Consider the following 15,172-nt stretch of genomic DNA (forward strand, 5'->3'; position numbering starts at 1 on the left):
TCAAACTGACACCATCCTGTACCAATTGTACCTCACACTGACACCATCCTGTACCTACTGTACCTCACTGACACCATCCTATACCTACTGTACCTCACACCCCCATCCTTAACCAACATGTACCTTACATAGACACCATCCTGTACCTAATTTGTCTCACTGACACCATCCTGTACCTACTGTACCTCACTGACACCCTCTTGTACCTACTGAACCTCACACTGACACCATCCTGTACCTACTGAACCTCACTGACACCATCCTGTACCTACTGTACGTCACACTGACACCATCCTGTACCTACTGTACCTCACACTGCCTGTACCTACTGTACCTCAAACTGACACCATCCTGTACCAACTGTACCTCACACTGACACCATCCTGTACCTACTGTACCTCACTGACACCATCCTATACCTACTGTACCTCACACCCCTATCCTGAACCATCATGTACCTTACATAGACACCATCCTGTACCTAATTTGTCTCACTGACACCATCCTGTACCTACTGTACCTCACTGACACCATCCTTTACCTACTGTACCTTACACTGACACCATCTTTTACCAACTGAACCTCACACTGACACCATCCTTTACTTACTGTACCTACTGTACCTCACACTGACACCATCCTGTATCTACTGTACCTCAAACTGACACCATCCTGTACCTACTGTACCTCACTGACACCATCCTATACCTACTGTACCTCACATCCCCATCCTGTACCTACTGTACCTCACACTGACACCATCCTGTACCTACTGTACCTCACACTGACACCATCCTGTACCTACTGTACCTCACACAGATACCATCCTGTACCTACTGTACCTCACACTGACACCATCCTGTACTTACTGTACCTCACACGGATACCATCCTGTACCTACTGTACCTCACTGACACATCCTGTACCTACTGTACCTCCCACTGACACCATCCTGTACCTCCCACTGACACCATCTTGTACCTACTGTACCTCACTGACACCATCCTATACCTACTGTACCTCACGCTGACACCATCCTGTACCTACTGAACCTCTCACTGATACCATCCTGTACCTACTGTACCTCACTGACACCATCCTGTACCTACTGTACCTCACACTGACACCATCCTGTACCTACTGTACCTCATCCCCCCATCCTGTACCTATTGTACCTCACTGACACCATCCCGTACCTACTGTACCTCACACCCCCATCCTGTACCTACTGTACCTCACACTGATACTATCCTGTACTTACTGTACCTCACTGACACCATCCTTTACCTACTGTACCTCACACCTTCATCCTGTACCTACTGTACCTCACACCCCATTCTTTACCTACGGTACCTCACTGACACCATCCTGTACCTACTGTTCCTCACACTGACACCATCCTGTACCTACTGTACCTCACTGACACCATCCTGTACCTACTGAACATCACACTGTCACCATCCTGTACCTACTGTACCTCACACTGACACCATCCTGTACCTACTGTACCTCACACTGACACCATCCTGTACCTACTGTACCTCACACAGATACCATCCTGTACCTACTGTACCTCACACTGACACCATCCTGTACTTACTGTACCTCACACCCCCATCCTGTACCTACTGTACCTCACACGGATACCATCCTGTACCTACTGTACCTCACTGACACCATCCTGTACCTACTGTACCTCCCACTGACACCATCCTGTACCTCCCACTGACACCATCTTGTACCTACTGTACCTCACTGACACCATCCTATACCTACTGTACCTCACACTGACACCATCCTGTATCTACTGTACCTCTCACTGATACCATCCTGTACCTACTGTACCTCACTGACACCATCCTGTACCTACTGTACCTCACCCCCCCCCATCCTGTACCTATTGTACCTCACTGACACCATCCTGTACCTAATTTGTCTCACTGACACCATCCTGTACCTACTGTACCTCACTGACACCATCCTGTACCTACTGTACCTCACTGACACCATCCTGTACCCACTGTACCTTACACTGACACCATCTTTTATCTACTGAACCTCACACTGACACCATCCTGTACCTACTGTACCTCACACTGACACCATCCTGTACCTACTGTACCTCACACTGACATCATCCTGTACCTACTATACCTCACACTGACACCATCCTGTATCTACTGTACCTCAAACTGACACCATCCTGTACCTACTGTACCTCACACTGACACCATCCTGTACCTACTGTACCTCACACTGACACCATCCTGTACCTACTGTACCTCACACAGATACCATCCTGTACCTACTGTACCTCACACTGACACCATCCTGTACCTACTGTACCTCACACTGACACCATCCTGTGCATACTGTACCTCACACGGATACCATCCTGTACCTACTGTACCTCACTGACACCATCCTGTACCTACTGTACCTCACACTGACACCATCCTGTACCTCCCACTGACACCATCCTGTACCTACTGTATCTCACTGACACCATCCTATTCCTACTGTACCTCACACTGACACCATCCTGTACCTACTGTACCTCTCACTGATACCATCCTGTACCTACTGTACCTCACTGACACCATCCTGTACCTACTGTACCTCACACTGACACCATCCTGTACCTACTGTACCTAACCCCCCCCATTCTGTACCTATTGTACCTCACTGACACCATCCCGTACCTACTGTACCTCACACCCCCATCCTGTACCTACTGTACCTCACACTGATACTATCCTGTACTTACTGTACGTCACTGACACCATCCTTTACCTACTGTACCTCACACCCTCATCCTGTACCTACTGTACCTCACACCCCATTCTTTACCTACGGTACCTCACTGACACCATCCTGTACCTACTGTTCCTCACACTGACACCATCCTGTACCTACTGTACCTCACTGACACCATCCTGTACCTACTGAACCTCACACTGACACCATCCTGTACCTACTGTACCTCACACTGACACCGTCCTGTACCTACTGAACCTCACACTGACACCGTCCTGTACCTACCGTATCTCATACTGACACTGTCCTGTACCTACTGAACCTTACTGACACCATCCTGTACCTACTGAACCTTACACTGACACCATCTTGTACCTACTGAACCTCACACTGACACCATCCTGTACCTACTGAACCTCACTGACACCATCCTGTACCTACTGAACCTCACACTGACACCGTCCTGTACCTACTGAACCTCACACTGACACCGTCCTGTACCTACTGTACAGTACCTCACTGACATCATCCTGTACCTACTGTACCTCACACTATCTTGTACCTACTATATCTCACTGACACCATCTTGTACCTACTGTACCTCACACTGACACCATCCTGTACCTACTGTACCTCACACTGACACCATCCTGTACCTACTGAACCTCACACTGACACCATCCTGTACCTACTGAACCTCACACTGACACCATCCTGTACCTACTGTACAGTACCTCACTGACATCATCCTGTACCTACTGTACCTCACACTATCTTGTACCTACTATATCTCACTGACACCATCTTGTACCTACTGTACCTCACTGACACCATCCTGTACCTACTGTACCTCACACTGACACCATCCTGTACCTACTGTACCTCACACTGACACCATCCTGTACCTACTGTACCTCACACTAACACCATCTTGTACCTCACTGACACCATCCTGTACCTACTGTATCTCACACTGACACCATCCTGTACCTACTGTACCTCACACTGACACCATCCTGTACCTACTGTAGGTATTGACTCTGTATTTCACAGTCAGGGCTATAACATTTGTGGTTCCTCTGAAGCTTCCAGATGACATATCTCAATGCTGCCCCCTGCTGGTTCAGTGTCTGTACACAAACTTTACAATGATGAAGTGAATAGTGGGAAATGTAATGTGACTAAAACTAATGACAACAAGAAAAGTCTAAAGAAAACCTGATGGAGATCTAATAGTGTTATATGTATATAATATATAATACTGTAATACCTAGTACTCTCAGGGCTGTGTAATATGTGTATAATATATAATACTCAGCGCTGTGTCATATGTATAGAATATATAATATTCAGTGCTGTGTAATATGTATATAATATATAATGCTAAACGCTGTGTGATATGTATATAACATATAATACTCAGCGCTGTGTAATATATAATATGTAGAGCTGTGAAATATGTATATAATATATCATACTCAGCGCCGTGTAGTGTATATAATATATAATACTCAGTGCTGTGTAATATGTATATAATACTCAGCGCTGTGTAATATGTATATAATATATAATACTCAGCGCTGTGTAATATGTATATAATATATAATACTCAGCACTGTGTAATATGTATATAATATATAATACTCAGCGCTGTGTAATATGTATATAATATATCATACTCAGCGCCGTGTAATGTGTATATAATATATAATACTCAGTGCTGTGTAATATGTATATAATATATAATACTCAGCGCTGTGTAATATGTATATAATATATAATACTCAGCGCTGTGTAATATGTATATAATATATAATACTCAGCACTGTGTAATATGTATATAATATATAATACTCAGCGCTGTGTAATATGTATATAATATATAATATGCAGCTCTGTGTAATATGTATATAATATATAATATGCAGCGTTGTGTAATATGTATATAATATATAATACTCAGCACTGTGTAATATGTATATAATATATAATACTCAGCGCTGTGTAATGTGTATATAATTATATAATACTCAGCGCTGTGTAATGTGTATATAATATATAATACTCAGCGCTGTGTAAAATGTATATAATATATAATACTCAGCGCTGTGTAATTTGTATATAATATATAATACTCAGCACTGTGTAATATGTATATAATATATAATACTCGGCACTGTGAATATGTATATAATATATAATACTCAGCGCTGTGTAATATGTATATAATATATAATACCCAGCGCTGTGTAATATGTATATAATATATAATACTCAGCACTGTGAATATGTATATAATATATAATACTCAGCACTGTGAATATGTATATAATATATAATACTCAGCGCTGTGTGATATGTATATAATATATAATACTCAGCGCTGTGTAATGTATATAATATATAATACTCAGCGCTGTGTGATATGTATATAATATATATTACTCAGCACTGTGTAACGTGTATATAATATATAATACTCAGCGCTGTGTAATATGTATATAATATATAATACTCAGCGCTGTGTAATATGTATATAATATATAATACTCAGCGCTGTGTAATATGTATATAATATATAATCCTCAGCACTGTGTAATATGTATATAATACTCATTACTGTGAATATGTATATAATATATAATACTCAGCGCTGTGTAATATGTATATAATATATAATACCCAGCGCTGTGTAATATGTATATAATATATAATACTCAGCGCTGTGTAATGTATATAATATATAATACTCAGCGCTGTGTGATATGTATATAATATATATTACTCAGCACTGTGTAATGTGTATATAATATATAATACTCAGCGCTGTGTAATATGTATATAATATATAATACCCAGCGCTGTGTAATATGTATATAATATATAATACTCAGCACTGTGAATATGTATATAATATATAATACTCAGCGCTGTGAATATGTATATAATATATAATACTCAGCGCTGTGAATATGTATATAATATATAATACTCAGCACTGTGTAATATGTATATAATATATAATATGCAGCTCTGTGTAATATGTATATAATATATAATATGCAGCGTTGTGTAATATGTATATAATATATAATACTCAGCACTGTGTAATGTGTATATAATATATAATACTCAGCACTGTGTAATATGTATATAATATATAATATGCAGCTCTGTGTAATATGTATATAATATATAATACTCAGCACTGTGTAATATGTATATAATATATAATACTCAGCTCTGTGTAATGTGTATATAATATATAATATGCAGCGTTGTGTAATATGTATATAATATATAATACTCAGCGCTGTGTAATGTGTATATAATTATATAATACTCAGCGCTGTGTAATGTGTATATAATATATAATACTCAGCACTGTGTAATATGTATATAATATATAATACTCAGCACTGTGAATATGTATATAATATATAATACTCAGTGCTGTGTAATATGTATATAATATATAATATGCAGTGCTGTGTAATATGTATATAATATATAATACTGAGCACTGTGTAATATGTACCGGTATATAATATATAATACTCAGCGCTGTCAAATATGTATATAATATATAATACCCAGCGCTGTGTAATATGTATATAATATATAATACTCAGCGCTGTGTAATATGTATATAATATATAATATGCAGCGCTGTGTAATATGTATATAATATATAATACTCAGTGCTGTGTAATATGTATATAATATATAATACTCAGCGCTGTGTAATGTATATAATATATAATACTCAGCGCTGTGTAATATGTATATAATATATAATATGCATCGCTGTGTAATATGTATATAATATATAATACTCCACGCTGTGTAATGTATATAATATATAATACCCAGCTCTGTGTAATATGTATATAATATAAAATACTCAGCACTGTGTAATATGTATATAATATATAATACTCAGCACTGTGTAATATGTATATAATATATAATACTCAGCACTGTGAATATGTATATAATATATAATACTCAGTGCTGTGTAATATGTATATAATATATAATATGCAGTGCTGTGTAATATGTATATAATATATAATACTCAGCACTGTGAATATGTATATAATATATAATACTCAGTGCTGTGTAATATGTATATAATATATAATATGCAGTGCTGTGTAATATGTATATAATATATAATACTCAGCGCTGTCAAATATGTATATAATATATAATACCCAGCGCTGTGTAATATGTATATAATATATAATACCCAGCGCTGTGCAATATGTATATAATATATAATATGCAGCGCTGTGTAATATGTATATAATATATAATACTCAGCGCTGTGTAATATGTATATAATACTCAGCGCTGTGTAATGTATATAATATATAATACTCAGCGCTGTGTAATATGTATATAATATATAATACTCAGCGCTGTGTAATGTATATAATATATAATACCCAGCGCTGTGTAATATGTATATGATATATAATACTCAGCGCTGTGTAATATGTATATGATAAATAATACTCAGCGCTGTGTAATATGTATATAATATATAATTATCAGAGCTGTGTAATATGTATATAATATATAATACTCAGCGCTGTGTAATATGTATATAATATATAATACTCAGCGCTGTGTAATATGTATATAATATATAATACTCAACGCAGTGTAATATGTATATAATATATAATACTCAGCGCTGTGTAATATGTATATAATATATAATACTCAGCGCTGTGTAATATGTATATAATATATAATACTCAGCGCTGTGTAATATGTATATAATATATAAAACTCAGCGCTGTGTAATGTATATAATATATAATACTCAGCGCTGTGTAATATGTATATAATATATAATACTCAGCGCTGTGTAATATGTATATAATATATAATACTCAGCGCTGTGTAATATGTATATAATATATAATACTCAGCGCTGTGTAATGTGTATATAATATATAATACTCAGCACTGTGTAATATGTATATAATATATAATACTCAGCACTGTGTAATATGTATATAATACTCATTACTGTGAATATGTATATAATATATAATACTCAGCGCTGTGTAATATGTATATAATATATAATACTCAGCGCTGTGTAATATGTATATAATATATAATACTCAGCGCTGTGTAATATGTATATAATATATAATACTCAGCGCTGTGTAATGTGTATATAATATATAATACTCAGCACTGTGTAATATGTATATAATATATAATACTCAGCACTGTGTAATATGTATATAATACTCATTACTGTGAATATGTATATAATATATAATACTCAGCGCTGTGTAATATGTATATAATATATAATACTCAGCGCTGTGTAATATGTATATAATATATAATACTCAGCGCTGTGCAATATGTATATAATATATAATACTCAGCACTGTGTAATATGTATATAATACTCATTACTGTGAATATGTATATAATATATAATACTCAGAGCTGTTTAATATGTATATAATATATAATACTCAGCGCTGTGTAATATGTATATAATATATAATACTCAATGCTGTGTAATATGTATATAATATATAATACTCAGCGCTGTGTAATATGTATATAATATATAATACTCAGCGCTGTGTAATATGTATATAATATATAATACTCAGCGCTGTGTAATGTATATAATATATAATACCCAGCGCTGTGTAATATGTATATAATATATAATACTCAGCGCTGTGTAATATGTATATAATATATAATACTCAGCGCTGTGTAATATGTATATAATATATAATACTCAGCGCTGTGTAATGTGTATATAATATATAATACTCAGCACTGTGTAATATGTATATAATATATAATACTCAGCACTGTGTAATATGTATATAATACTCATTACTGTGAATATGTATATAATATATAATACTCAGCGCTGTGTAATATGTATATAATATATAATACTCAGCGCTGTGTAATATGTATATAATATATAATACTCAGCGCTGTGCAATATGTATATAATATATAATACTCAGCACTGTGTAATATGTATATAATACTCATTACTGTGAATATGTATATAATATATAATACTCAGAGCTGTTTAATATGTATATAATATATAATACTCAGCGCTGTGTAATATGTATATAATATATAATACTCAATGCTGTGTAATATGTATATAATATATAATACTCAGCGCTGTGTAATATGTATATAATATATAATACTCAGCGCTGTGTAATATGTATATAATATATAATACTCAGCGCTGTGTAATGTATATAATATATAATACCCAGCGCTGTGTAATATGTATATAATATATAATACTCAGCGCTGTGTAATATGTATATAATATATAATACTCAGCGCTGTGTAATATGTATATAATATATAATACTCAGCGCTGTGTAATGTATATAATATATAATACTCAGCGCTGTGTAATATGTATATAATATATAATACTCAGCGCTGTGTAATATGTATATAATATATAATACTCAGCGCTGTGTAATGTATATAATATATAATACTCAGCGCTGTGCAATATGTATATAATATATATTATATGATACTTTGATCTGTTAGTTGATGATCTTTGTATATTTTAACCCCTTGCTCTCCTCTCGCAGTATTATATCACCCGGGAGATTAATATATTTTTTATAATAACTTTTTTCAGAGCTGGAGAATCTATTGATTTTTTTGGAGCGGATAAAGATGTTATTATATTGGGGGGTGCACTAGAAGCCCCTGTCTTAACCCCTGCGGTGGCCTCTCCATCCCCCATATGACACCACAATACACAGTATGAAGGTCCTGGATAGATGACACACCGTATACCCTGCTCTTATACACAGCCTCACCGTATACCCTGCTCTTATACACAGCCTCACGGTATACCCCGCTCTTATACACAGCCTCACCGTATACCCCGCTCTTATACACAGCCTCACCGTATACCCAGCTCTTATACACAGTCTCACCGTATACCCTGCTCTTATACACAGCCTCACCGTATACCACGCTCTTATACACAGCCTCACCGTATACCCAGCTCTTATACACAGCCTCACCGTATACCCTGCTCTTATACACAGCCTCACCGTATACCCTGCTCTTATACACAGCCTCACCGTATACCCTGCTCTTATACACAGCCTCACCGTATACCCTGCTCTTATACACAGCCTCACCGTATACCCTGCTCTTATACACAGCCTCACTGTATACCCTGCTCTTATACAAAGCCTCACCGTATACCTTGCTTTTATACACAGCCTCACCGTATACCCTGCTCTTATACACTGCTCTTATACACAGCCTCACCGTATACCCTGCTCTTATACACTGCTCTTATACACTGCTCCTATACACAGTCTCACTGTATACCCTGCTCTTATACACAGTCTCACCGTATACCCTGCTCTTATACACAGTCTCACCGTATACCCCACTCTTATACACAGCCTCACCGTATACCCAGCTCTTATACACAGCCCCACTGTATACCCTGCTCTTATACACAGCCCCACCATATACCCTGCTCTTATACACAGCCTCACGGTATACCCCGCTCTTATACACAGCCTCACCATATACCCCGCTCTTATACACAGCCTCACTGTATACCCCGCTCTTATACACATCCTCACGGTATACCCTGCTCTTATACACAGCCTCACCGTATACCTTGCTCTTATACACAGCCTCACCGTATACCCCGCTATTATACACAGCCTCACCGTATACCCTGCTCTTATACACAGTCTCACCGTATACCCAGCTCTTATACACAGTCTCACCGTATACCCCACTCTTATACACAGCCTCACCGTATACCCCGCTCTTATACACAGCCCCACCATATACCCTGCTCTTATACACAGCCTCACGGTATACCCCGCTCTTATACACAGCCTCACCGTATACCCCGCTCTTATACACAGCCTCACCATATACCCCGCTCTTATACACAGCCTCACCGTATACCCCGCTTTTATACACAGCCTCACCGTATACCCTGCTCTTATACACAGCCCCACTGTATACCCTGCTCTTATACACACTCTCACCGTATACCCCGCTCTTATACACAGCCTCACCGTATACCCTGCTCTTATACACAGCCTCACCGTATACCCTGCTCTTATACACAGCCTCACGGTATACCCTGCTCTTATACACAGCCTCACCGTATACCCTGCTCTTATACACAGTATCACCGTATACCCTGCTCTTATACACAGCCTCACGGTATACCCCGCTCTTATATACAGTCTCACCGTATACCCCGCTCTTATACACAGCCTCACCCTATACCCTGCTCTTATACACAGCCTCACCGTATACCCTGCTCTTATACACAGTATCACCGTATACCCTGCTCTTATACACAGTATCACCGTATACCCTGCTCTTATACACAGCCCCACTGTATACCCTGCTCTTATACACAGTCTCACCGTATACCCAGCTCTTATACACAGTCTCACCGTATACCCCGCTCTTATACACAGCCTCACCGTATACCCTGCTCTTATACACAGTATCACCGTATACCCTGCTCTTATACACAGCCTCACGGTATACCCTGCTCTTATACACAGTATCACCGTATACCCTGCTCTTATACACAGTCTACACTGCCGTATCCACAGCCCTGTCCCTGCACAGGAAGCATGGGAAGCCCCGAGGCGCCAATCTCTGCTCCCGTCTGCATTACACACTGGTGTCTGACAGCAGCAGATGTCTCACATTAGACAGATGTATAACAGCTGACATGGCACCAGCACCCTCCTCTGCCAGACCCGGTGTGGTGGCCTCAGCCATCATCCCACCACTATCAGCCCCCACTGGCACCTGTGGCCCCTGCAGACCTGAATCTCCATTAACTATTTACTCCCTGCTCCCCATCCATGGAGTCTAGAAATTCCACCACCCTGGAAATCATCATTACTGTCTAGGCACGTTCACATTCAGGACTGGGGCAAAGCTGGGTGACAATCCCCTGAGTGTTTACTGTGTGGAGGATAGCTCCCGAGATCACCATTATTAGCGTTTACCATTCAGCACTTTGGGAAAGCTGGGTGACAGCCATGGTACCTATTACTCATCAATCCTTTACATGGGGCCTCTCCATAGACCAGTGTTTCCCAACCCAGCTGTCCGGGCATGTTGGGAGTTGTAGTTTTGAAACAGCTGGAGGCACACATGACATCTATATAAAGAGGTCACCAGTTCCTTCTCCTATCCACAGCATACACAGCCGAGATCTCTCACCTCTCCAAAGCAGAAATACGTCGTCTACGTATCTTAACCAAATAATGATATATTCACTTTCCGAGCATGCTGGAAGTTGCAGTTTTACAACAGCTGGAGGCACCCTGGTTTGAAAACACTGCTATAGACGCAGCATTAGTAGCTGGATGACCTGACGTTCCCTCACATTCCCATTCACCCCGCGTTCTTCCATGGCTCCCCGGCTGGGCAGATGGTGCTCAGGGCTGTGACTCCTCATGACTGCAGATCAGGGTGGGGGGGAGAGCTCATTGTACATTCCGCCTGCTGATCCTACAAGAAGTTCATCAGCCCCCCATATGATGCCTCATCCCCCCATCATAGCACATCCTATGCCCCAGACATTCACCTAATGCAGCTGCCTTCTTGACACCTGTAGCCATTTTTCTCCCAGCATCCTCTACACCCTGAGATCCCTCTATACACGATGTGTATGACTATGTGTGTGTGCACATCCTACCCTGCCATCACACTGAATTCAGCGGCTGCTGCCATTCTTACTTACCCCATATAACAGGGATAGGAAGTAAGCTGTCATGTGAGGCCCATTAACTCCTTCAGAGCCGCAGCCACAACAAGCTGATGCCTACCTGGAGCTGGCTATGAGCAACAGCGATGGTGCTTATCTGCCAAGCCGAGGAAGGTGCCATATTCTAGAACCCTGCATGGAACCCGTCCAACCACCCAACCCAAGCATCTTTCCTCCAGAAGGTGCCGATCCTACCTTTTCGTACAAACCCCATGACAGTTCTGTCTCAATGACCATGACAACTATTCCAAACATCCCGAATATCAGAGCGTAGTCACTGAGCCTCTTCCGTTTTTCGAAAAGCGCCCTCCTATGTCCCAATTTATATCCAATATTTTGATGCTTTCTCTTGTTGGGTTTGGGGTAATTGGTGGTGGCGGTGTTATTGCCTGAGTGTTGGTGGTTCTGTGTGGCGTTGGGATGGTGGTGGTGCAAATTCTGGTTGGAGTGGTGCTCATCCTTGGAAGATATGACTATCTCGGGAGCGTTGCTGGAGTTGAAGATCTGAAGAGGTTGGCTCTCAGGCTCTGAGTCTATCAGGTTCCTTCTGGAGGCACTTAGTCGGCTGAGGGGCTTCATCACCCCCCCTGTGTATTTACAAGAGCTCATGGCTATTTCGGTGAATGGGTTGCTGTCCCTTCTGTGGACGAGAGGACTGGCTTGTCTGTGCTTGCATCCTCCGCCAGCCCCACTTGTAGACGCTGAAGTTGGAGAGTGTCCAACCAAGTGGTCACTTAAATTGAGCTGGCTGCCCTGCCTGGAGGAAGAAGGGTGGTGGAGGACAGTGGAGTTGTTGGAAGGAGGTGCCCTGAAAGCTGATGGCGAGGACGAGTGCAACAGGCTGTGATGGTAGCTCTGGCTCTGCAGCTGGTTGGCAGAGTCCCCCGATAACGGGCAGTGACACTTGGGTTCTTCGTCCATGTCGCCGACCCCTGAATCATGAAGGTGCCCAGAGGTGTCCATGATGGTGGTGGTGGTGGTGTGGATGTGAGGATGAGATGCCTTCAGCCCCCCAATCCTGACACTCTGTGTGCAATCTCCTACAGGGAAAGAGGGGAAGAAGACAGGTTAGAAGCCTGATGTACAATGCCATCCCCTCCCTCCCCGACCGTGCCCAGGAGGCCAACGCCATGAAATCCTCAGGTGCCACTTTGGCAGCTCTTACATGTCATTGTATGGGAAGGTGCTGGGGACTCGGAGCTGAGATCCTGCCTTCTCTCTCTATAGCTGGCTCTGTCTTCTTACCAAGCCAAGCCCATCTCTTGGCAGGCGGCTCCCATTGGCTTGTCTGGCAGCTGTGACAAGCTGATCCAGCCCTACACCGTCGCTTTAACCTCTCTAGAGCTACAGAGGTGCCCAGGTGAAGCACCGGGGGACTGTCCTGGCATCCTCGCCTGGACCACTCACCTCCATCTGTGCCCCGATGCCCTCCCTGTGCCTCCGCACCATAAAGGGGAACAGGAATAGTAAATCAATGCACATGCAGGAGAGGGGGCTGGCACGCCGGGGGTTAACACTGCACACAGGACGTAGCATGGATCTCACTATTAGATTGTAAGCTCTTCTGTTCCAGGCTGTGAGAGAGTCTCGTGTTCCTTCACAATGAAGGGAATATGTGCAGTGTGTATTGGAACCAGCATCGCCTATATCAGTCCTATATATATATATATATATATATATATATATATATAATATAGTGGTATATGGGATACAGGAGGGTGAGAGGCACAGAGGAGCATGCCACACGATGGGGGCAACAAGCCATGAGGTATATACTATAACATGGTCATCACTGAGGTATATACTATAACATGGTCATCACTGAGGTATATACCATAATATGGTCATCACTGAGGTATGAGGTATATACCATGATACGGTCATCACTGAGGTATATACTATAATATGGTCATCACGGAGGTATATACTATGATATGGTCATCACTGAGGTATGAGGTATATACTATAACATGGTCATCACGGAGGTATATACTATAATATGGTCATCACGGAGGTATGAGGTATATACTATAATATGGTCATCACTGAGGTATGAGGTATATACTATAACATGGTCATCACGGAGGTATATACCATAATATGGTCATCACTGAGGTATGAGGTATATACTATAACATGGTCATCACTGAGGTATGAGGTATATACCATAATATGGTCATCACTGAGGTATATACTATAATATGGTCATCACTGAGGTATGAGGTATATACTATAATATGGTCATCACTGAGGTATGAGGTATATACTATGATATGGTCATCACTGAGGTATGAGGTATATACTATAATATGGTCATCACTGTGGTATGAGGTATATACTATAACATGGTCATCACGGAGGTATATACCATAATATGGTCATCACTGAGGTATGAGGTATATACTATAATATGGTCATCACTGATGTATGAGGTATATACTATAATATGGTCATCACTGAGGTATGAGGTATATACTATAATATGGTCATCACTGAGGTATGAGGTATATACTATGATAAGGTCATCACTGAGGTATGAGGTATATACTATAATATGGTCATCACTGAGGTATGAGGTATATA

At 40.1% G+C, this 15,172-nt stretch overlaps 1 protein-coding gene across 3 annotated transcripts in view; it reads right to left on the reverse strand.

Moving 5' to 3' along the window:
- Positions 1–13,819, reverse strand: part of KCNN3 (potassium calcium-activated channel subfamily N member 3) — a 162,301-nt gene extending 148,482 nt beyond the window's left edge. The window contains exons 1-2 of one of the 3 annotated variants that reach the window (XM_056546582.1): positions 13,755–13,819; positions 12,785–13,629 (exon numbers count right to left, since the gene is read on the reverse strand). In XM_056546582.1, coding sequence (XP_056402557.1) covers positions 12,785–13,552 — 768 coding nt within the window. In that variant the 5' untranslated portion in view covers positions 13,553–13,629; positions 13,755–13,819. Of the gene's footprint in view, positions 1–12,042; positions 12,430–12,650; positions 12,674–12,784; positions 13,630–13,754 lie in introns of those variants that run through there. The other 2 variants (XM_056546583.1, XM_056546586.1) reach the window with 2 other exon arrangements.
- Between the last annotated feature and the right edge of the window lie 1,353 nt (positions 13,820–15,172).

The sequence above is a fragment of the Hyla sarda genome, chromosome 11 (assembly GCF_029499605.1).
Source record: "Hyla sarda isolate aHylSar1 chromosome 11, aHylSar1.hap1, whole genome shotgun sequence".
Taxonomy (NCBI): Eukaryota; Metazoa; Chordata; class Amphibia; order Anura; family Hylidae; genus Hyla; species Hyla sarda.